Source organism: Cebus imitator, unplaced genomic scaffold (assembly GCF_001604975.1).
Source record: "Cebus imitator isolate Cc_AM_T3 unplaced genomic scaffold, Cebus_imitator-1.0 Scaffold62, whole genome shotgun sequence".
In the NCBI taxonomy this organism is placed as follows: Eukaryota; Metazoa; Chordata; class Mammalia; order Primates; family Cebidae; genus Cebus; species Cebus imitator.
This window is the reverse complement of record NW_016107377.1, coordinates 1963850-1989508: the sequence shown is the minus strand read 5'-3', so window position 1 is coordinate 1989508 and position 25659 is coordinate 1963850. Positions and strand designations below refer to the sequence as shown.

General features: G+C 44.6%; 1 protein-coding gene across 1 annotated transcript in view; it reads left to right on the top strand.

Annotated features, from left to right (window-relative positions):
* Positions 1–25659, top strand: part of TNN (tenascin N) — a 64347-nt gene that overhangs the window by 15953 nt on the left and 22735 nt on the right. Inside the window, exons 6-11 of the mRNA XM_017529950.2 lie at positions 1165–1254; positions 9113–9376; positions 12563–12829; positions 13479–13742; positions 21368–21634; positions 22955–23218. Coding sequence (XP_017385439.1) covers positions 1165–1254; positions 9113–9376; positions 12563–12829; positions 13479–13742; positions 21368–21634; positions 22955–23218 — 1416 coding nt within the window. The remainder of the gene's footprint in view (positions 1–1164; positions 1255–9112; positions 9377–12562; positions 12830–13478; positions 13743–21367; positions 21635–22954; positions 23219–25659) is intronic.

Sequence of the window (25659 nt, the reverse complement as noted above, 5' to 3'; positions counted from 1 at the left end):
GGCAGAGAGAGAGGGAGGCAGAGAGAGAGAGGCAGAGAGAGAGGGAGGCAGAGAGAGAGAGGCAGAGAGAGAGGGAGGCAGAGAGAGAGGGAGGGAGGAAGGTGGATGCACGGAAGGGTTGTGTTGGGGGTTAGAGAGGCAGGGTGCAGTGAGTAGGGTGGCTCCCTATCTCAGATTTCTGAGCTAATCCTGCCAAGAGCTGGAGCTCTGACGACTGCTAAGGAAACAAGGCTGCAGGGATGGATCAAGTTTGGCAGTGCTTGAAGTTTGTACAATTCCAGGGCCCTCTTTAAGAAAAGTAATACACAATCATCAATATCCAATCAGGTACAAGGCCTTGGAATGGGCCCATGAAAGCGTGGCGCTAATTAGCTTCATGGCAGATTCTCTCCTGGAGCCTTGTTCTGCCATCCACCCCTTGAGTTCCATCTTGACAGGACATCTTGGGGTTCTTAGTGTTTGTGGAGTGAAGAATGAGGGTGTGTGTCTCACACAAGCTGCCATTTGTCTGCATTTTACCACCGGAGTCTGAACATTGGTGCCCCAAGGAACAATAATTCTAGTTGCTTTTACAGAGAAAAAACTTCCTTTAAAAAAGGGCTGGACACAGTGGCTCATGCCCATGGTCCCAGCTACTTGAGAGGCTGAGGCAGGAGGATTCCTTGAGCCCAGGAGGTTGAGGCTCCAGTGAACCAGGATCGCACCACTGCACGCTAGCCTGAGCAACACAGTGAGACCCTGTCTCTAATACATAAATAAATAAATAGGAAAAATGTAGGCTAAATATTACAATGAGAAGGAGAGAAGCTTTGGAAGGAAAAGGATTGCTGGGAACAGGAACACTTTGGGGGGATAAAATTGGGGAATAAGTGCTAGGTGGCCCAATGACGAAGTGGAGAACACCTGAAATGCATTTCAATCGGCTTCATCTCACTTGTTCCGACGACACTCAACTCCCATCCCCAACCGATAGGCCCCCTCAGTGGCACATCACGTTCCAATGCACCTGCGGGACTTTATTCGCCTGCAGATACGGATTCATCTTTGTAGGAGGAAGCATAACCCCTCATCTTTCCCTCATGGGAGAAATCCTGGGGAGGAGCAGTGCTGGGAGGAGGGGTCTGGAGCCTGCACTCACATGCCATGCTGCCTGCTTGTTTCCAGGTCTGCACCCGGGGACGGAATATAAGATCACAGTGGTGCCCATGCGAGGAGAACTGGAGGGCAAGCCGATTCTCCTGAATGGCAGAACAGGTGAGAGCTACTTGGAGGCCCTATGGACATTTAATCATGTTTGCGTTCTGACATTTTCCTGGCTGACTCCTCTGGATAAGAGTTCTGGGATTTGCATGTAGAGAGAGTCTGTCCCTTTATGTACTACATCTATTTTTGGGCAGGGAAAGGGAAGCAAACTTTTCCTATTTCAAATTTTTCTTGCCATTGAAAATCTCCCCCAGGGTCTTGGAGTTAAGGGACAAGACCGTGTCTGACACCCTTTTGCTTATGTTAATAGCTTCCATCACTGCGTTGTTTTTAAGGCGTTTATCATCTGAGACATAGGCACATAGCTCCTTATTCCCTAAAGACAAGTGATCTTTAATTTTCTTCATGCCACACCTGTGTTTGTTCCTGATGACCACACTCAAGCAGATGTCTCTAAAATGTCAGAAGATATTAAAAACTCTCACATGGGAGTAGAGATATGTTGTCATCTGTGTATTGAGGAAAATATATAATGATAAAAAGTTACAAATCAGTCACATTTGACAATATGTTTGTAACTTGTTAATCAGAACAGAATTTGAAAACATGGTAGGCATACGTATGAGACATCCTACGTAACTTTTAGTTTTTAAGCAATGTTTGAGCCCATATCGAATTCTGAATTTCCTCATTAACTCTGTGCTCCTGCCTTCCCCACGCTGGAAACCCGTCACATAGAGTGCCACTTGGGGAGACCAATCCTTGGAGCCTTTGAGTTCTGAGTCTTCCTTGAAAAGTTTTTTTAGTTCTTTCCAATTCAGCCCTGGAAATAGCTGGTTATGGTGTGAGAATAAGGGATGAGATGTTGTGAGAATTGAATTCACTATTTCAGCTGCTTAACAGATTGCTTATTTGGAGTATGAAAGAGTGATAGTTGGGCAACTATAAAGGAGACGATATAACCTAATTTACAAACTAGACAATGTAGACTTGTACGGTCTGTCAGAATAGTGGACTAGTGACGCATTTTAACAAGTTGGAAAATAGTAAGTACTTCTGTGTTTCCAGTGGTATTCCCTGTAGCTATGAGTTAATTGAGAGCTTATTAAGTGCCAGGCATTATAATCACTAACTACTTTTTATGAATATTTCATTTAGTTCTCACAGCAATCCTATGAAGTAGATATTATTTCTATGCCATATATAAGAAAACTGGAGAAGTGAAGCTCAAGATTGCCCAGCCAGGAAAGGACAGAGGTGGGATTTGAACCCAAGATACCCAAGTATAAGCCTTTGAAGGTTGAAGGCTTCAATATTAAATGGGAAAAGTGGGCTGGAGAGGAAATAGGGGGGGTATGATGATTCCCATGATGCAGGAGAAAAGGAGCAGGTAGGGGATAGTCAATTATGTGTTCAGCAAATTTGCACTTTTCATAGGTTAAGGTGAACATGGAGTAGCTACCTGTGGCGATATTTCACCTTTTATCTGTAGCCTGCGTAGTGACAAAGGAAAGGTAGCTTCTTGTGTAACTCAGCTTCATTTTTTCCTTTTGGCAGAGTGAATTGGGGTCCTGAGTTTTTAATTTTCCTTTCACACTACAAAGCTAAAGGGCTTCTCACTTTTAGCCTCCTGTAAGAGATAAACACGTTTTCTTCTCTTACACAGTCAGCACAGCACAGAACATTTCACCTCTGGAAGTGATTTTACCCCATACACCAGGCAGTTTTCCATCAGACACCAACTGGGTGTACTATAATTCAATCCATGTCCGACACTCTCTCCCTGGAAATAGCATCAGATCCCACAAGTTGAGGGCCCAGTTCCACGAGCCTTTCCTCACTTCAGATGCCTGTCACAGTCCCCAGGTTATGACCTGTACTTCTGACCAACTGGCTCTAAATTGGGGGTTCTTATGACTCCTCTCCTCAGGTGCCATTAATTTGCTAGAGCGGCTTACAGACCGCAGGGAAAACACCTGACTTACATTTACCTATTTGTTACAATCAAGAATATTACAAAGATCCAGCTGAAGAACCAGATGGAAGCGATGTGTCAAGGTGCGTGCTTCCACGGCCTCTGTGGGTATGCCACCCTCCCTGAACCTCCACGTGTTCAGCAGCCGGGAAGCTCTCTCAACCCAGTCCTTTTGGGTTTTCATGGAGACCTCATTACAGAGGAATGGTTGATTACATCATTGGCCACTGGTGATTGACTCAACCTCAGCAACCATTAGCACCTCTCTCCTCTCCCTCATTAGGAGGGTGGGCAGGTGGGGCTGGAAGTTCCAATCCTCTAATCATAAGGCTGGTTCCCTGGAAAGCCCCCCCCTTTTCTGAGGCTATCCAGGAGCACCCCCCTTACAGCAGTCATGTCATTAACATGCAAAAAGACACCTCACTTTGGAGATTCCAAGGGTTTTACGAGCTGTGTGCCAGGAATGAGGGAACCCAGACCAAACGTGTTTGTTATAGGTCATAATATTACACTCCCATCCTTCTTGCCCATTATTTCTAGTTAATTTTCATACTGATTGCTTCCTAACTGAAAAATTTTCTGTAATTCCTCACTGACTGAGGAGGCGGCATACGCTTTTATCTTGGCCTCAGTGGCCCGTCCAGTCTGGGCTGTTATTATTTCCCCAGGGAAAGCCTTCTCATAGCCAGACTGTTCTTGGGGTTCCCTAACAGAAGGCTTATCTCTGCAAGTGGGTTTCTGTTGTTACTTCAGCTTAAAAAACCCTTGCTGTTATTTCTAGCTACAAATTAATTCAATTCATGAAACATTTATTGCAGGATGCATCTGGGCCAAAGAGACCTGGTCCCTTTAGAAACTTCCAGAGACGATAAGCCATGGCCCTCATCCTTCAGCGGATCACAGCGATAATATAACATATCCTTCCAGGCTGCCCTCAGTTTCTCTACTGCAGCCTTCAATGACTGCATCAAATGTCAGCCAGCTTTGCCTCTGAGGTTCGAGAGCATTTAATCACTTACGGCTTTGAATTGCTAGTTAGCCTTTCACGTATAGTGGAATGTTACTACTCAAAAGTGTTTTTGTTGTCAATTATACCCTAAAGCCAGGATAGAATATTTTATTGGATTGCAAATAAATTTGTGTCATGTGTTTTACCAGCATAAAAAAGAAAAAGCCCCTGTAATTTACAGGGTCAGGAAACACTCTTAAACCTGGCTAGACTGTTAATTAATTTAAGGGAAAAGAAAAGTTTGTTTTCTCCAAACGTTTTGCATCCCACCGGGTGGAAAAGGATGCTGGAACTTAAGAACACCCTAAGCATGTGCAGGGAGGAAAGGATACCGTTCAGGTGTTTTCCATTTAATAAGGCACCCAGTGGAACTAGTACCTTGACAGGGAAAGGGTTGGCTGAAATTCCTCACCCTGTTATAGGTAACACTCCAAGCGCCCTGGAACACCTTCCAGAAAGGCCGGGCTTCAGAAGCAGGTCAGCTTCAAGAGCAGCAAGCATACGCCAGGCCAGTGTCTCTGGGGGATGGGGGTAGGGGAATGTCCCTGGACCTCTGCATCATACCCCGACAGCTGTGCTTCCCATCGAATGACAAGAAAGGGAGGCTACTGAGAGGTGACATCATTCTTTTGTCTTCCATCTGTAAAATGGAGAGCTGGACTAAATGAGTTTAAAAGTCCTTTCTCTTGTTTTTCTTACGGTGATGGTTTTCTTTTAATATCTTCATGCTTTTCTCTGGTGTGTATAAAACAAAGCATGCTTGCTTATAATTTCACAAGCTCCTACGCACAGCAGAGCTTATGACCTAACATATTCACTTGTCATCAACTTTCTGATAACTTTCCTCTTTAGACGATGCTGTGAAATAGCAGTTTTGCTCTTCTTAATATCTTTTTCTCTTTTTACATTTGGAGCATTTCCAAACACAATGCTCCATTTGAAATGGCTTAGCCCCTAAAACTTTCTTTGGAAACGCCTTCATGTCCTAGGCTGAGCTCCTGTTACCGTTCAGAACTCCTGCCTCACACACAGCCACCAATACACACATTCAGCGTCTGGACAACAATGACCTGTATCATTTGCACAGCCACTGTATTCTACTGGGCTTCTGTGTACCGTGAGCGTTTGTAAATATTATCTCTGGTCCTTATAATGTTAATAGGATTGCAAGCATTGTTATTTCCATTTTACATATGAGAACGTTGAGGTCTACAAAGCTTAGCAGACTCAGGGTGAGCTAGTGAAGAGTCAGCTGGCACTTAAACCCAGGTTCGCCTGAAATCAAAGTTGACAACCTTTCTAGAAGCAAAGCTAGGGGACAAGAGGAAGAAGGGTTGACCTCTCTGCGTGCATTTTCGACGAATGATGGCTTTCAGATAATTTTGTTGCCACATGGAAATACATTAGAGGGGGTCAGTGTAAACAAGACCACAGAATGCGTAGGTACCATAGTCCCAAGGCACCCCTTCCGTGTACCCACCTTCAAATCAATGATGCAGACCCTGTTTCCACGTCTTCCCCCAAGCTTGTTTCTCATCAGTTTTACATCCCGTCTGTGCCATCTTCTCCTGCACCAACTGGGAGATTCACAGGTGGACATTATTAGTGGAGAAACCTGTTCGTAATGCCTGTGACTGCGTGCTGGAGTGTGGGCATGGGCTGCTGGGTGTTACGGCTTAGACTGAAGACAGCCATTCCCTACCCAACCCTGTGGCTAATTCTTGTTATAAAGTGGAATAAGCTTTCCTAATGTGAACAGCGCTTCTAATTAACCTCTTCCATATACTATGTTCATGTTTTGCAAATGAGATCTCTTTGAAGTGAAGCACTCCTTGATTCTAACATATGTACTCACAGGTGAGTCCCACCTATCCAGTTTTACAAACCTTACCTTGCATCTCTCTGACCTCCAATGGCCCTGGAAAAGGTCCCACCAGGGCTACTAATGTCCAGCAGTTGGGAAGTTCCAGGGAGGATGTCGGGGCCAGGGTGGGGAGAGCCTGTCTTGTAGCAGAGGCTACAGCTGTGGCTCATCTGTGATTTTGTTAGCTGCTGCAGCTGCTGGAAGGCTTCCTTGCATGGAAAACTATTTCATAATCCCCACATCCCTCTTTGGTAGAGAGAGAGGTTTCAGTCCTGCAACGTTGGCCTCGTTCAGCAATGTGGCCTATCATGGAAGTACCATCTCTGAGGCCTTCCTCCCATTCCCGTATCTCAGCATCTGATCCTCATCCTGGGAATGGTCAAGGAGAACAAGCTCTGTGAAGAGGCCCTTCTGAGTTGAGTTGCTGAGAACTGAGAGAAAGGGGAAGGCAAGGGGCTGAGAGCTATGACTGGCACTGTGAGCTTGGAGAAGTCACATCTCCTTTCTGGGCTTAAACCTTCAGATCTCCTATGACCCTGGGCATAATACGATTCAGTTTTACCTTCCTACTCTCAACATTCAAGATGCTGTTTCCTTGTTCTTCTCCATCTCGAGTGCTCTGGGACTGTTAGGGGAGAAAGGAGCTACAGGGCTCGTTGCTGGTTCCTCCTTTCACTCATGTGGATGTGATGAATCTTTATTGTATTTATTTATTTATTTGATACAGAGTCTTGCTATGTCACCTGGGTTGGATTACAGCACGTGATCTCGGCTCACTGCAAACTCTGACTTCCAGGTTCAAGCGATTCTCGTGCCTCAGCCTCCCAAGTAGCTGGGATTACAGGTGTGCACCACCAAGCCCTGCTAATTTTTTGTATTTTTAGTAGAGACAGGGTTTTGCCATGTTGGCGAGGCTGGTCTTGAACTCCCAAAGTGCTGGAATTACAGGTAGAAGCTGTTGTGCCTAGCTGTGAGATATCTTTCAAAACACACAGGCAGCACCAAGCCCACAAAGCCACAGGCCTCTCCTGTGGACCCCAGAAGCAGTGGTAGCAAGCACTGATCTGGGGCAGGAAGATGGGGTGGGAGGCACTGCTGGGACCTGGACTTGTACGGGTACGGACTTTTAGAGAAGGTGAGGGCCATGAACTTCAAGAGCAGGACCGCTGGGATGATCTTGCTCGCTTCATCCTGCGTCCTTAGTTTTCCATTCCCACTCTGTCACTAATTTCTCCAGACTGAGGTACTGTTCCTGGATGGCTCTTGTCATCTCCTCCCTGTCACATGCAGAATCACGTCTTACACAGAAAGATGGGGAGAGAGTTCTATCATCACACTCTTTCCCAGAGTGTCCTCTTAGAGCCTGCTGGAGCCTCCAGAGGCCCTGGCCATGGGGTCAGATGGTGGGTGCCTGCACCCTAATTGTCTGCCCTGTCATTCCTGGAGGCCCACAAGTGGCAGACTGTTGTGAGACTATTGTCTCCAAGCTCACAGTGCCAGTCACAGTGAGACTATTGTCTCACAAGGCAATAGTTCAAGACCATTTTCTCTCCCTAGAGAGAAATTGTCTATTACTACTGCTGGATTTCAGGTCACAGTAACCTTTCAGATCACACTTTCTTTTATTTATAATTTATTATTATTATGAGTTTCAAAGGAAAATCCTATTCATAGTGCTGCTTAGGACATAGAGGTATAAAGTGGAAACATACAGTCTTTGTTTAGGTAGGAATGGGTTCAAATCTTGGCTCTACCACTTCATGTATCCACAAGCAAACTCTTGGGCCTCTTCCTCTCCCTACTCCCTACTGCAAACCCTTCCCTCCCTCACATACCCCTGTCTCTATAAATGGCCACTCCACTTTTCAAATTACTCAGGCCCCAAGCCAACAAATCATTCATTGTATCCCATATTGAATCCATCAGCAGATCAGGACAGCTTTACCTTTGAAAGCTCTTCAAAGCCAGCCTTCCCCGTGACCCTCATCACTGCTGCAGTTGCCTGCACCCCTGCCATCTTGCATATACAGCACTGAAGCAGCCGCCTAGGTGACGTTCACTCTTGGTTTGCTAGAATCAGCATTCTCCCCAGAAGCCACAGGGATCCTCTGATAGCCAAAGTCAGATCAGGTCATTCTTCTTTTCAAAGCCCCCAGAGACTTCTCATCTCACTTAGTGTGAAAGACAATGTCACTACAATGGCCTTCAAGGCCATCCACAGTCCACTGTCCCTCTCACTTCACTGGCATCCCCTCCAGCCGCCTGACTTAACTCTGTCTAGATGCATTGGCCTCCGTGCTGTTCCCTGGATACATGTAGCAGGACCTTGGGTTAACAGGGATATGTGTGAAAAAAACGAGGGGTTTTCTAAGGTCATGGGCTCAGGCTATGTTCTTGGGAAGCACAGTGTCTGGGATATAGCTGGCATATTGTTCTGGGTTAGTTCTTTTTGAATATAAACTCCACATTGGCGGAATTTCTGACTGTTTTGCTCATTGATAACTCCTGAGTGTCATTACATTCCGGCATGTAATTGTTGCTCAGGGATGTGCTGTTGAATGAATGAACTGAGTTTCGGAGATCTGTATTTGAAAAGAGAAAGAGAGGAGCATGTATAGATATAAGTGCCAGGTCTGGAAACTGTAATTTGGAAGGAATGAATGGGGGGGTGATGTTGTTTTGATTTGAAGAGAACTAGGAAGGGGGATGGTGACTCTTCTTGAATACTTGCTGGTTGGTGTCCTGGAAGGGGAATTAAATGTATTCACTCTGTCTACCTAGGGTAAACAGTTGGAAGGAGTTACACTGGAAGGAGTTTTCTCTAATATGTTCAGAGGTCTGAAAATGGAATGGATTGTGTTGTCTATCAGAGAGTCCTTTTTCGGTTTAGGGTTCAAGCAGAAGCCAGTTGTCCATCTGTCACTGATGACTGAGAGAGCCCCTTGCATTGTGTAGACGATTGAACTAGGTCACCCGGGTGAACTAGATCTTTTTAACAATCCATGATCTTGACCAACCAACCAGTTCCTCTGATTTTTCTTTCTCATGCATTTTTATGAAGAAATTGACAGTCCAACCAATGTCATCACCGATCGAGTGACTGAAGACACAGCAACGGTCTCCTGGGACCCAGTGCAGGCTGCCATAGACAAGTATGTAGTACGCTACACTTCTGCTGATGGGGACACCGAGGAAATGGCAGTGCACAAGGACGAGAGCAGCACTGTCCTGACGGGCCTGAAGCCAGGAGAGGCATACACGGTCTACGTGTGGGCTGAAAGGGGCAACCAAGGGAGCAAGAAAGCTGACACCAATGCCCTCACAGGTAATGGAAGGTAGGGGGAAGGTTGATTTTTGAATCAGGAGGTCATTGCTCACCTGGCACCAGCTCTTTTGTTTGCAGGAGTCGGGAGGAGGGTTGCAAAAGCAATTTTGATTTTCATAATTATAATTTCTTTCCTTTTTAACCTCAAACAAAAGAGACCAGCTTTTTCACTTGATACAGAAGGTCATACTTATTTGAGTGGAAATTCCATATGCAACCCCCTCAGAATAGGGTAACACTTTATAATTTTCATCTTTTAGATGTGAAAACTCAAAACATTGGGCTGACAGTGAATCTGAATGCTTATCTCAGTTTGCAGTGGCTGTACAGGCACTTTGCATGTAATCTGGAGCTCTCTTTTAGACCATGGAAATGGTTTGCGTCCTGAGTCAACATTTACTAAATGGACCAATTCTTCCTTTCAGCGTTCAGAAACCATGAGGGTTCTCATACTTCTTCACCCAGTCATTCTGCTCAGGTTGTGCTGGCAGGGGTCCTGGGACTATACTGGGACATAGCCCGGCCATTCTTTCTGCTTAAATCCTCCTCTGGTGCTTCTCTGAATTTAGAGCAGCCTGATCCTGGAGCCCGCCTGAGGTTCTAAAACACCTGGCAGGAAATCAGAGGGGAAGGCTTCGCTTATTGTTTGCATTCTGTTCTGTACAGTCACTGAGTACAGAGACTCTTGGAGAAGCAGAGAGGTGGTTAGGAATATGGTTTCAGAAGCTTGACTGTCCAGGTTTTAACCCCAGCTCTGCCATTGACTGAGTGGCTTTGGGCAAGTTACTTTACTTCCCTTCCTGTTTCTTATTTGTAAAATGAGGGCATATGAGCATCTCCATCACAGCGTTGTTGGGAAGGTTCCATGAGTTAATTTATATAAAGTACCTAAAACATAGTGAGTGTGGCTTAAGTGAGAGCAGTGAGTTTTTAGAATGTCAGTCAGTATTTAGTCCTTGAAAGATTTTGTGGTGCGCAGCCTCCTGGATCCACGAGGGCCTCCAGAGTTGACCTCTCCTTCAGGGGAGCAGAGAAGATTTAGACAGTAAGGATGGTGATATCTAAATCTGTTTAAAGTCAAAGTCAGCAAATCTCTGTAAAGCGCCAGAGAGTAAATATTTTTGGCTTTGGGGGGGTCCAATCGTCTTTACTGAATTACTTAACTCTGCCAGTGGAGTGTGAAAACAGCCGCAGACAATGATATGTAAATGGACTGGTCGGACTGTGTTCCAATTAAACCCTGTTGACAAAGATTGGCAGTGGATCAGATTTGGCCTGTGGGTTGTAGATTGCCCCTCCTGGTTTACATTACACTTGACTCTCTGTTTACTAGGATTTTGAATATTGTGAAAAGAAAGAGCAATTGGGTCGGCATTTTTAAAACGAAGGAATTTGGAATAGAGAAGAACCTTCCCTTTTCTTAGTCGGGAATGGTGTGAGCAGCAGGGAGCCTCTGTGACCACTGGGAAGGAGTCAGACCAGAGCTGAGCCCTGGGGGGGACAAACATGAAGGACGTGGTTTCCCCTCGTGTGGCATTCACAATCCTTTGGGTAGAGAAGGAAAAGATAAAGGACAATGAGTTATGTTCTAGAGCAAACAAAAATCCCTGGAGCTATGGGAACCTGAAGAAAGGGGACCTACCACAGACTGGGACAGGAGAGGGCCCATGCGGGCTGGAGGAGGAGGGGACACCTGAATAAAGCCTAGAGGGATGGGTGGCAGTTAGGGTGCAGGCCGCATATGCAGAAGCTAAGGTGTGAGAGTATGACAGGTAATCTCCAGGGGTTTTAATGGTCTGTGCATTTGGTGCACTAGTGAAGGATGAAGCCAGCTCAGAACCCTGGGCACTAAATCATTTGTCCTCCCGTCAGATGTCTGTGGTGCGTGCCGAACTCTGTTCCCTAGGGCGAGTCATTGCACGTGGCTGTGCATTCCACATACTGGCCTGTCACTCTTGGCAAGTGGTCCTGTGCAGATATGAAATGCAGGTGCTATCACAAAAAGTACAGCTTTGTTGTTGTTGTTGTTGTTGAGATGGAGTCTTCCTCTGTCACCCAGGCTGGAGTGCAATGGCATGATTTCGGCTCACCACAACCTCCACCTTCTGGGTTCAAGTGATTCTCCTGCCTCAGCCTCCTGAGTAGCTGGGATTACAGGCACGCACCACTGCACCTGGCTAATTTTTTGTATTTTTATTAGAGATGGGATTTCACCATGTTGGCCAGGCTGGTCTTGAACTCTTGACCTCAGGTAATCCTGCCTTGGCCTCCCAAAGTGCTGGGGTTACAGGCCTGGGCCACTGCGCCCGGCCGGTACTGCCTTTTTTGAGGATGTAGTTTCTGAAAGAGGATAATAAAGACATGCTAACCATATACACAATTGCTTGGATTTTTGACTCTCTAAGGATGTGCATTTTGTGGACAAAGTGGTATTTCCTGCCTCAAATGCCATTAATAACGACTTATATTTAAGTATTTGCTGTGCAATATCTCATTTAGTATTCACCATAGCCTATGAGGGGGATACTGGTATTTCTCTCTTCATAGAGTTGAGGAGACAGACAAATTACACAGCTTGTCCACAGTTAGCTACCAGGAAAAGGTGAAGCTCAGGTTGTAACCCAGTTTAATCACAGAGAAACCCAAACAGGTTCTACAAGTATGATTCTTTTTATTGGCCCAGACCTCAGATACTATCAATTAAACAGCCTCCTGATTCCCTGGCCACAGACATAATGTTTTATATGGAAAGAACTGATGGCTCCTACTTCTACAATATTTTTCTTCTCAAAGACCATATTAGAGCAGATGCAGAGGTTTATTAACTATAATTGCTTTCAAGTACAAGGAGTCAGGAACTAGAAGAATATATTATATAAATCCAGGCTAAAGGAGAAATTTGGATGTGAAGACCAATTCTTTTTATCCCAAAGCAACTTACAGGAAAAGTTTATTGAGTTAATCAAGATGCTGGCTTTGTCTGAAAACTCTACTTCTCATTAAATGTTATTAGCTTATTACTGGAATTTCAGATCATTTACTTAATTAGACCTTTATGTTAACTCTATCACTGACGTATTACAGACTCTGGCATTTGTTGAGGTTATCATTTTGGCTGTGTCTGTGCTGGTCTTTCTGGAATTAGAGGGTAGTAAAGGCTACATTCTCCTTTCATCTCTCTTAAAGAAATTGATAGCCCAGCAAACCTGGTGACCGACCGGGTGACAGAGAATACTGCCACCATCTCCTGGGACCCAGTGCAGGCCACCATTGACAAGTACGTGGTGCGCTACACCTCTGCTGACGACCAGGAGACCAGAGAGGTTCCGGTGGGGAAGGAGCAGAGCGGCACCGTCCTGACGGGCCTGAGGCCAGGCGTGGAGTACACGGTGCACGTGTGGGCCCAGAAGGGGGACCGAGAGAGCAAGAAGGCCGACACTAAGGCCCCGACAGGTAACAAAAGAGGGATGGTCAATTGGAATTGAGTTTTGAGCTTGTGGATTTGAGTGGGTATGGTATCAAAGGATACCTGAGCAGAGAGACTTTGCAATTAGAAGTCTTAAGGATGAAACACTGAGCCCTAGTGGTGATGGCAGTGGGCCGTTCTTCCCTGACAGTGATGAGCTGTTCATGAGACCACTCAGCCTACTGCGAGGGAGAAGTAAAGTCTTATGGTAACAATGCTTTTAGCAGACTCAGCGAGGATGTGTACAGGATCTGGTCATTGCAGTGCTTGTGATAATAGTTTTAGAGTACTCATCAGTGAAGTAGCCCTTGATAAAACGTTAAGTTAGGAGCCCTAAATGTCATGGCAGCTGTTTAATTGGAGGTCATGATGTACCATATGCTGCTGAGAAGACATCGTTCCTCCCACATTTTAGAGAACTGAAAGCCAAGAAGGAATGCCTTATTTATAATGATTCCTCCTTTGAAATTCAGAACAAAGGGCTACTTTCTCCCTAGACTCCCAGTGGAGACTCAGGATGAGAATGCCATTGCCTTGTTCTAAAGGAGCTCTGGAAGATGAAAATGATGAAGATGGGGGGTTGACTATGCCTTCCATGGCTTCAGAGCTTAAACATTTCCAAACATTTCCTTCCAGACATTGACAGCCCCAAAAACCTGGTGACTGACCGGGTGACAGAGAATATGGCCACTGTCTCCTGGGACCCCGTGCAGGCCACCATTGACAAGTACGTGGTGCGCTACACCTCTGCTGACGGAGAGACCAGGGAGGTTCCGGTGGGGAAGGAGCAGAGCAGCACCGTCCTGACGGGCCTGAAGCCGGGCGTGGAGTACACGGTGCACGTGTGGGCCCAGAAGGGGGACCAGGAGAGCAAGAAGGCAGACACCAAGGCCCAGACAGGTAAGGAGTGAGCATTATTGCTGTGCTGCTGCTTTGCTCAGGGTCTGTCTACATGGAGTTTCTTCTCTGACCTTGGGATAAAGGGGGGCTTTATGGAGGAGCAGGTTGGTACCCTTCCATAATGCATTGTGTACCGCTCACTTCCTTTTATTGGCCTCTCTTAGAATGCCTATTGCATGTGGTGGTCTCCAAGCTCTGGTCTTTAAAGATGGCTGGCCACCATGCATAGTCCTTTGTTCTTATGCCTGAGTACCTTTGTCATTAACACACTAACTGCTTCACCTTGACAGGAATAAATATCAGGAAGTAACTATTATGCTGAGGGAGCCAGACTTAGGGATTGTGATCAATAAACACCTTAAAAAAAAATCCTCCTCACCTGTTTAAACCCTTGGCAAGCTTGTTTTTGTTCCTGCCCTCTCTCTGAATGAATGTTCTAGGCAGAAATAATAAGTGTTTCCTGAGTTAAACATAAGCAAATATCTAGTCATTTTTAGTCCCCCAAATGTATCATTTTAGTATTTATATCTATTTTCATGTAATAATCCATACTTCCTCACATGAAATCTTCTCCTCTCTCTCGGCTTGGGCCACCTGTGGGCCAGCTGCCTACTCCAGGGGATACGTACAGTTTCTCTTGTATTTCTTCCTGTGTACCCCAGGCACTGCTCTTTCAGCTTGCTGTATGCAGTTTTTCACCCGTGTATCTTTGGCGTTGCTGGGAGAGGTAAATTGATGAGAACTGAGGGATAAGGATGGGGAGAGGTGAAGGTCAGGAAGGAAGGGGAGAGGCGAGGGGTCAGGAGGGGGAGAGGTGAGGGGTCAGGAGGGGGAGAGGTGAGGAGTCAGGAGGGGAAAGGTGAGGGGTCAGGAGGGGAGAAGCTGAGGGGTTAAGGAGAAAGAAAAGTGAGGGGTCAAGAGAAAAGACAAGCCATGGGTTAAGGAGGAGGGAGGCCAGGATCGTGGAAGGTCATGCTTGACTACGTAACAGGTGTTTGGGCCTGCCCTGGAGCCTGATGAGTGCTGAAGCCGGCTGTGTCATGAAGCACTTTTGTCCTCTTCCACTGTGGGTCTCACTGTAGGGAAATGCCTGTCTTCCACTGGTCTCCTACTCCCCTTCCTTTGCCAATACATCAGGGGTTTCCCCGGCACCTCTGGTGGGGTCGCCTTGCCCCTCTAGGTGGTCCTCTTGGACAGCTTCTAATGCCACACTCTAATGCAACCCCAGGCCTACCCTGGTGTGCTGGGCCCAAGTCTGGTCCATGGAGAACCTGCATGCATCCTTTGTCCATTCAACCGAATGTGCAGCTCTTTTGCCATGCTACAGCCTCTCTTTGCTCTGTGTCGGAGCAACCAACTATTTTCTTACCTCTTAGATATTTTAAGCATATGTCAGACACCAGCCCATAGTGTTCCTCAAGCTTTGGGCAGGGTTTCTCACCCTTGGCACTGTTGCTATTTAGGCTGGATAATTATCTGTTGCAGGGGTCCGTCTTGTGCATTGTAAGATGTTTAGCAGCATCCCTGTTGTCTCCCCCATCCCACACTGAGTTGTGACAACCAGAGTGTCTCTAGACATTGTTGATTGTCCCTGGTTGAGAATTGCTGCTCTAGGGTATACAAAACAAAGGACATAAGGGATTCCATTGAAAACTGCTTATTCAAACAGTTGGGCCTCACTCATGGGACTCACAGTGTATGTTTTTCCAAATAAATCCCTTCTTAAAGTCCCACCTCATTGGCCTCTCCAACCACTTTTATAGGGTGAAGATGATTGGTCAGCCAAGGGTCACAAAACTGTTGTTGATCTTGCCTTAGCTGTGGTCCCTCAGGTTGGAATGTAGATACCCATTTTCTTGGAGTTACAGCCTAAACCAACATGTGTAATAGGATGTATGAGAAAGACTTTGGGAAAATGGCTTTTACAATGAATTATTTAGAACAAAGCAATGCTACTATTTTTGTGTGTGTGTGTGTGAATGTATTTTTAAGTATCTTCTGTGTGTGTGGTATGGCGGAGCGTAATTTCTTGTATTTATAACATATTAACAAACTGGTATTAATAATGTTAGCTTATGGTCATTGTGCATCTACTAGTGCTAAGAACTGTCAGAATAGACATTTGTTTCTTTTTTTAAAAATTGATACATAATAATATACATATTTATAGGTACATGTGATATTTTAATACATGCATGCAATGTGTGATGATCAAATCAGGGTAATCAGGATATCCATCACCTCAAACATTTGGCATTTCTTTGTGTTAGGAACATGTCAAATCTTCTCTTCTAGCTATTTTGAAATGTGCAATAAAGGATTGTTAACTGTAGTCATCCTACTGTGCTATGAAACACTAGAACATATTTCTTCTATCTAACTGTATTTTGGACCCTTAAGCCAACTTGTGTTCATTCCCCTGTTCTTCCCAGCCTCTGGTAGCCATCATTTTACTCTTGACTTCCATGAGATCAATTTTTTTAGCTCCCACTTGCGAGTAAGAACGTGCAATATTTGTCTTTCTGTGCCTGGCTTATTTCACTTAACATAATAACCCAGTTCAATCCGTGTTGCTGCAAAGGAAGGGATTTTATTCCTTTTTATGGCTGAATAGTATTGAATTTTTTTTGGTGTGTGTGTGTATATATATCACATTTTTAAATATCACATATATAAAATGTGATATATATATATCACATTTTCTTTGTCTATTCATTCACTAGTGGACAGTTAGGTTAATTCAGTATTTTGGCTATTGTGAATAGTACTGCAGTAAACATGGGCATGCAGATATCTCTTTGATATACTGATTTCCTTTTTTTTTTTTTTGGATGTGTACTCAGCAATGAGATTGGTGGATCATATGGTACATCTACTTTTAGTTCTTTGAGGAACCTCCATGCTTTTATTCATAGTGGCTGTACTAATTGTCATTCCCACCAGGAGTGTACTAGTATTCCTCTTTCTCCACATTCTCACCAGTACCTGTTACTGTTTGTCTTTTTGATAATAGCAATTTTAACTGGGATGACATGATACCTCACTGTGGTTTTGATTTGCATTTCCCTGGTGATTACTGATGTTGAATATTTTTTCATAAATGTTTGTTGGCCATTTGTATGTCTTCTTTTGAGAAATGTCTATTTAGATTATTTGCCCATTTTAAAATAAGATTATTGTTATTATTTTGCTATTGAGTTGTTTGAAATCCCTATGTATTCTGTTTATTAATACTTTATCAATAGACAGTTTGCAAATAGTTTCTCCCATTAGGTAGGTTGTCTCTTCATTCTGTCTAATATTTCCTTTGCTGTGCAGAATTCTGCTCTTTAGCTTGATATATTTCCATTTGTCTATTTTTGCTTTTGTTGCCTGTGCTTTTGAGGTCTTACCCAAAAAAATCTTTGCCTAGGTCAATGTTCTAAAGTGTTTCCCCAATGTTTTCTTCTGTAATTTCATAGTTTCAGGTCTTACATTTAATTCTTTAATTCATTTAAATTTAATTTTTGAATAAGATGGGAGATAGAGGTCTAGTTTTATTCTTCTGCATATGGATATTCAGTTTTTCTGGAACCGTTTATTGAAGAGACTGTTCTGTCCCCACTGGATGTTCTTGCTGCCTTGTCAAAAATCAGTTGGCTGTAAATATGTGGATTTAGTTCTGGGTTCTTTATTCTGTTCCATTGGTCTTTGTGCCTGTTTTTATGTCACTATCATGCTGTTTTGGTTACTGTAGCTTTGTAGTACATATTAAAGTCAGCCTCTAGCTTTGCTATTTTTGCTCAGTATTGCTTTGGCTATTTGGGGTCTTCTGTGGTTCCACATGAATTTTAGAATTGTTTTTTCTAGGCTCATGCTTGTAATCCCACTTTGGGAGGTTGAGGTAGGCAGATCACCTGAGGTCAGGAGTTCAAGGCCAGCCTGGCCAACATGTTGAAACTCCATCTTTACTAAAAATACAAAAATTAGCTGGGCGTGTTGGTGGGTGCCTGTAATCCCAGCTACTCGGGAGGCTGAGGCAGGAGAATTGCTTGAACCTGGAAGGTGGAGGTTGCAGTGAGCCAAGATTGCACCATTGCACTCCAACCTGGGCAAAAAGAGTGAAACTCTGTCTGAAAAAAAAACAAAACTCCCAAAATTTAGCTTGGCCTAGTGGTACATGCCTGTAACCCCAGCAACTGGGGAGGCTGAGGCAGGAAAATCACTTGAATCTGGGAGACAGAGGTTGCAGTGAGCAATATTCATCTCTCTCCCCAAACTTGGGACGTTTTCAGCTATTATTTCATTGAGTAGGCTTTGTATACCTTTTTACATCTCTTTTTTTCAGGGACTCCTATAATATGAATATTTATTCACTTAATAGTATCCCATAGGTTTTGTAGGCTTTCTTTGCTCTTTTTAATTTTTATTTATTTTTCTCTTACTGGGTAATGTCAAACAACCTATCTTCAGAAATTCTTTTTTTCTGCTAGATCAAGTCTGCTGTTAAAGCTCTTTATTACTTTTTTTATTTCATTCTTGGATTTGTTAGCTGTGTTTCTTTTTTATGATATCTATCTCATCATTGAATTTCTCATTCATGTCATGTATTATTTTTCTGGTTGCATCAAATTGTCTATCTCTATTTTTTGAATTTCATTAAGTTTCCTTAAGATCATTATTTTGAATTCTTTTTCTGGCAATGTATTGATTTCTTTTTAATTGGGGTCTGTTCCTGGAGAGTTATTATGTTCCTTTGATGATATCATATTTTCTTGCTTTTTTCATGTTCCTTGTGTCCCTGCATTGAGGTCTGTGCATCTGGTAGAACAATTGCCTCTTCCAAACTTTCTAAAGTGGATTTCTTAGAGAAATGCTTTTACCTTGGTTGAATTTTAATGTGCCAGTTGGGAAGGGTGATTCATGTAGGTCCAGTGGTATATTCTCTGGGCAGCTTCTTTGGCTGTGTTTGACATCAGCAATAACTATGGGCATATCAGTGGCACAGACTATAGAAGTTTGTGGTAGTGGTGGTGGCAGCATAGGTTGTTAATGTCCTTGGTGGCAAGGGCTATTACAGCAAGGGCTATTCTATTCTCATTTTCTCCACAATGGGAAGGCTTAGCTGAAGGAATCCCTCTTGGTGTCAGGTATGACATGACTTGGAAGCAGGTGCCATTGCACTGGGTTTCAAGTACAGGTGCTCAAAGCAACTGTGGGGCAAACTCTTACTTAGGCTCAGGGTCTTGTGAACCTATAGTAGTACTTGAGTCTTGGGATGCAGAATGATCTCTGTGTCAGGGCTGAATATAGGTTGTCATAGTGTTGAGCAACTTGGCTTCAGGAGGTCAGGTTGTAACTGTAATTCTACCCCTGGTGGGCAGGGCATAGCCCTGGTTTAACTTGGAGGAAGAAGTACTCTGGAAGTTTGAGCTCATGGTGCAGGGTATGGCTGTAATTACTGTAATTTGGGAGCCTGCACCAATAGAGCTCAGTGGCAACTTGGATCCCTAGGGTGAGGAATTGTGTAGTGGTGATTCTAGACTCTACAATGGTGGGACTTGGAAGTATCCCAGTCTCTGTGAGACCAGGTGCAGTAGCAGCAAGTACCCCAAAATAATCAGGCACACTGTTTTTTTGGGATCAAGCAGGGCAAGGAGCAGCACGGCAGTGACTCTACTCTCTAGGAGAGGATTGTCTCAGGGGCTCAGACTCAAGGGGCCTAGTCCAGCTCTAGGGATGCAGAATACTAGAGCTCTCGGGCTGGTAGGGTTGGGTGTCTCAGCCAGCCACTGCTGTATTTCCCTGGGACCTAGGGTACTGTGTCAGCAAAGCCCTAGGTTGTGCAGCTGCTCAGCTTGGCTGAGCCGCTGATTCCCCAGTGAGCAATGTGCTATTCCAGCTCAGTCCTGAGGGATATGACTATTGCGGATGGCCTCAACACCATTTTCCTGGAATATAGGACTCTGTCAAAATCATTGTTCACTTAGGATCTGAAACCAGTGCAATTTCAGTTCAGGTCCCTACAGGTAGGGTGCTGCCTACCGTGAGAGAAGGGAATGAAGCTCTTTTACCAAAGTACTGATTCTCCAGAAAAGAGCGTGCAGCCTCAGCTCTGATTTGAGTGGGTAGTGAAGGGGGACATGGAGTGGTTCCATGGCTGCTTGGACCCATGGGGAAAGGTGTAACAGTTGCTCACAGCTCCACTTGGAGATGTCAGGACACTGGGTGCTGGTGTCTCAGTAGCAGTTTACCCTCAGGGATGAAGGCAGTATCCCAGTCTCTGTGAGGCCCGGTACAGCAGCAGCAAGTAGCTCAGGGGTGAATGGCTACTCACTCCCAGAGCAAGACACATGCCAACAGTAGGTCCACTTCTAAGATGGTGTAGCACAATTGCCATGCAGGCCACAGTGGGTGGGACACAGTGTTGGCTCCATCTCTGAGGGAGAACAGTTGTGTGCCTGTAGGCAGCTCCCTTAGCTGGGCTTAGTGCCTGTGAGAGCTGTAGAAGATCCCAATGGTGAGGATGGTAGATGTACAAGGTGCTGATGTGGGCTGCTGGGATCTTCTTGCTTACCTTTTGCTGTTAGGAGAAGTTCTTCCTGGCTTCCAGCTGATCTTAGCTGGGCAATGGGGTGGTGGGGTCCCAGTGTTTCCTTCTGTTCTTTATGCGGCTATCCTGAGTTTCTGTGCTCACCAGGGTTTCTGTTTCTCCTTAGACATAATCCTGCACTCTCCTTTACTTGTTTTTTTTTTTTTTTAATGTGTTTGTTTATTCTTTGTTTTAGTTGTTTTTGTGCAGAAGATGAGTGTAAAAGGATTCTAAGTGGCCATCTTGCTGATGTCACACTAGGGAACATGTTATTAACTGATATAATACTCAAAATAACTCTGTAGAATATGTAGTAATATTATTTTCTCCTGACTTTTTTTTTCTTATGGAGAAAATTGAGGCAGAGAGGTAGGTTTGCCCTTGATTACATTTTAAATTACAGAGTGAATATTCTGTGGCTTCAGAGTGGTAAACTCTGTAATCGTTTAACATTTTCAAAGCCCCTTTTCTACATGACATTGTTTTCTCTTGGTTTACAGAGCTACTGAGAGATAAGTGCAATAATCATTAACAACCCCATTTTACAAATACAGAAGTAAAGCAAAGCAACTTGCCCAATGTCAAAAAAACAAGTTAGTCATTTATGAAATTAGATACATGCATAGAATATTCATGCTCGAAAGAATCTTAAAAATCCATCTAACCCAAACCTCATATTTTACAGATGAAGAAGCTGAGGCCCAGCCAGGGGCAGCTGAGTTGTCCAGGGCCACAGCTAGCAGGTGGCAGAGCTAGGATCAGATTGCTAGTAACCTGGCTCCATCCTGCACCTCTGCTCTGCCTCTCTGGGCTGGGACTAGAACCCAGCTCTTCTGATTTTGAATTTAGAACTCATACCACTCTCTTGTGCTGCCTTGTTGAAAATCCAAGAATCCAGCTGTGGGGAGCTATATCCATAAAACAACTAGAAACCAACATATGATATGGAGAAACCGTAAGGACAGGAAACCACCTCACCACAAGTAAAATGCCCAGAAGATCTCACTCTTTGGTACCTGTTAATAGTGTTTATTGATCAGCATTTTTTTTTCAGACATTGACAGCCCCCAAAACCTGGTGACCGACCGGGTGACAGAGAATATGGCCATTGTCTCCTGGGACCCAGTGCAGGCCACCATTGACAGGTATGTGGTACGCTACACCTCTGCTGAGGACGGAGAGACCAGGGAAGTTCCAGTGGAGAAGGAGGAGAGCAGCACTGTCCTGACTGGCCTGAGACCAGGTGTGGAGTACACGGTGCACGTGTGGGCCCAGAAGGGGGCCCAGGAGAGCAAGAAGGCCGACACCAAAGCCCAGACAGGTAAGGAGCATTGTTCTTTGGGAATATAAGAGCTTTTATGCTAAGTCAATGGATGATAAGTTTTGTTTTCCTTCTCTAACACTGGCAAAAATCAATGATTAATGGAAGGATGGGATGGCATCCCTTCATAGCAGATGGCACACACCATCCCTCATTTCCCTTTAACTAGTTTCCTTGTGGAAAGTCTCCAAGCTCTGACTGCATGGTCATGTCCATCAACTCCTCTTCTGACTGCATGGATCTTTTGCTGTCGACAGTATCGAGGGTCTCTTAGTGAGTTTGTGAGTGGGAACAGAAAATCGAAATCAAATATGGTTAATAGTATAATGAAAATTTGACTTTAAGAATGTAGACATCACATCTGCCACAGCAAGGAGATGTATATCATTTGTTTTATGACAAATCATGTTTTAACTATAGAGCAAATTTATAACTAGAAATTATAAGTTCTATGAAGGAGATGACATGGTGTAGGTATAGAGAATAATGAGGTGGTGATGTTTCTCAGATGGGATGGGTAAATAGTAATGGGATACACACTGACCAAAACACCCACATAGTGGGTGCCTACACAAGAAAGGAGCATATGCCTCTCTGTGGAATAGCAGAGTGTGCGTGAGGCAGAGTTTTGAAGACAAGGATAACTCCTGCATTATATTCTTATTTTAGAGGAAGCAATATCTAACCATATTTCGTACAGTGATTTAATCAGCAAACTAGCATGACAAGTGAGTCTATGATATCCCAGAGGATATTCAACCAGGGTTTTACTTTTTGCGGATTCATTTAATAATATGCAGTGAGCACTTTCCATGTGTCCTACCCCCTACTGGGCACTGGGAACACAGGAGAATAGGATGCAGCCCTCCTCTGGGAGCTTACCTTTGGAATTGGCTTTTAGAATCTTCTACTATGAAATAGGAGGTCTTCACTGACAGATGCCAGACACAAAACTGTTAGTTCCTCGTGAGCAGAGACCATGTCTTTTCCAACTCTGGATTTTGCACACTGTCTAGAGCATTCCACATACAGAGTTGGGGCTTGATATACCGTTACTAGATGAATAAAAGATTTGTTTTGCTAAACACTTGGTAGAGGTGACAGCCCATATTTTCAGGTTCCTGTCTATTGTACTTTCTATTGAGGAGCAAGGTATATCTCAGAGGAGATGATGTCTGTGAAACAGCTAAAAATGAAGCAAGAGCGCAACAGGTGGAAACCCCACAAAACATGAAAGGGTTTCACCCTACACTAAGCGACCAACAGTTGCTGCACTCTGAGACTTGTTCATAGCACATATTCATCAGCACTTCTTTTCAGACATTGACAGCCCCAAAAACTTGGTCACTGACCGGGTGACAGAGAATATGGCCACTGTCTCCTGGGACCCCGTGCAGGCCACCATTGACAAGTACGTGGTGCGCTACACCTCTGCTGACGGAGAGACCAGGGAGGTTCCGGTGGGGAAGGAGCAGAGCAGCACCGTCCTGACGGGCCTGAGGCCGGGCATGGAGTACACGGTGCACGTGTGGGCCCAGAAGGGGGACCAGGAGAGCAAGAAGGCCGACACCAAGGCCCAGACAGGTAATAGGAGGGAAGGGAAGGGCAAACTGGGGTAATTAATGCAAGTTGATCTGTTGCAGCTGAGCAATGATGCAGCTGCTTTTGGTGTCTGTAACCTCAGGGCTGCAGACTGATTTAGGAGAGTTTGCTGTCAAAAAAACTTTCATTAACCTAAAGAAAGAACAAAGTGTTACAGGAAAGAACTCCCGATCCAGACCCTTAGAGAAGGGTTCTTGGATCTGGTGCAGGAAAGAGTTCAGGACGAGTAGTTAAAGTGAAAGCAAGTTTATTAGGAAAGTAAAGGAATAAAAGAATCGCCACTAGCCACAGGCAGAGCAGCCCGGAGGACTGCTGGTGGTCCGTTTTTATGGTTATTTCTTGATGACATGCTAAACAAGGCGTGGATTATTCATTCCTCCCCTTTTTAGGCCATATAAGGGAACTTCCTGACTTGTTGCCATGGAATTTGTAAACTGTCATGGTGCTGGTGGGAGTGTAGTCGTGAGGATGACCAGAGGTCACTCTTGTGCTAAGTTCTATGAAGGAGATGAACATGGTGTACCAGGCACAGAGAATGATGGGGTAAGGGTGTCCTGTAGATGGGAAGGGTGAGTAGTAATAGGATATACAGGAGCACTCAAATAACAGTTGCTTAAGCAGGAATGGAGCATATTCCTGTCTGTAGAATGACAAGGGCTGATACGGTAGCTCCTCATCCAGGAGACCCAGGCTTCTGTGACTGTTGCTTAGTCATCCCTAGCAAGTTGCCCTCCTTTACCTGGTCGCTACCCAGTCTGCATTGTAGCCAGTGGGAAGAGGCATGCTGACGGTCAGGGCATGACTGGGATGTTGCATATATCAGTTCTTCTCATCTTCCATTGCCAGGTCCCAGACAGACCTCACTGCAAAAAAAGACTAGGAAATGAGATCTTTAGCTGGATGGCCCTGTGCCCAGCTTTAACTTTGGTTATGCTGTCCTGTCCAACAGCAGCTGCTAGCTACATGTGGCTAAATTATTTCTATTTTTATTTTTATTTTATCTTCAGAGACAGGGTCTTACTTTGTTAGTTAGGCTGGACTACAGTGGTATGATCGCGGTTCACTGCAGGCTTGACCTCCCAGGCTCAAGCCATCCTCCCACCTCAGCTTCCCAAGTATCTGGGACCACAGGTACATGCCACCGCTCCTGGTTAATTTTTTATTTTTTTAGAGATGGGGTCTCACTATGTTGAACTCCTAGGCTCAAGTGGTCCTCCTGCCTCAGCTTCCCAAAGTGCTGGGATTACAGGCATGGGTCACCATGCCCAGCCTAAATTTTAACTAATTTAAAATAATTAAAATAAAATGTTCTCACTTGGATTAGCCACATTTCAAATGGTCAGTAGCCACATGTGACTAACAACTACAGTATTGGACTGTGCAGATTGTAGAATATTTTCATCTTTGCAGGGAGATCGGTTGGATAGTGAGTGTGCTTATTGAAGACGGGGGAGAATGGATGTTGGGGCAAGCTAGCCATTTCTGGCAGAGGGAAAGTATGTGTAATGGCCCTCAGCTGCAATAGTACCTGGCAGGGTTGGAGAAAGAAAAGAGGCTGGTTTTGCTGGAGCATAGAGGGTGGGAGAGCAAGTGGCCTGAGATGAGGTAGGAGGAGCAGAGGCAGGTCAGCCAGGACCTTGTGGTGCTTAGAGGACAAAGTGGGCTATATTTATTAATACTAGAAGGGTGATAGTATGCAATGTTTATTTAAAAAACATTTTCCAGGCCACGGTGAGGAGAATAAATGGAAATGACAAGGAATGAAGTGGTGAGATTAGTAGAGAAGCTGCTAGGAAAGTCGGATGCAAGATGGGGATGGTCTAGACAGGTGTGATGGCAAAAGGGTAGAGAAGAGGGAGTGTCTGGAATATATTTTTGAGGTGTGAATGATAATACCTGTTGATAGATGTGGGGTTGGAAGAAAATGAGGACTCAGTTATGGCCTGTGTTTTTTATTTGAGCAACATGGAAGACTGGACCACCATTTCTTGAGAAGGGATTGGGGAAGAACATCAAGACTTTTAAATATTTAAGTTCAAGATATTTGTGAGATTCCTTGGTTAATTGAGTGATTTGTTTATTGATTACATAACTATTTACTGAGTGTCCAATACAGGCCAGGCACTGTGGCGGAGATGCAGTTGTATGAACTAGTCAGGGGCTCAGAATTAATAGATATTGTGGAGTGATTAGCATCTAGTTGGTATTTAAAGCCATAGGCATGAATGACATCACCTAGGAGGAACAGTAGAGAGAGGAAAAGAGAGAGCTTTGGGACAGTTGCGTGGCCCTTACCTGTAATCCCAGAACATTGAAAGGCTGAAGTAGGTAAATTACTTGAGCTCAGGAGTTCAAGACCAGCTTGGTGAAATCCTGTCTTTAATAAAAAAAAAAAATACAAAACTTGGCTGGGTGTGGTGGCG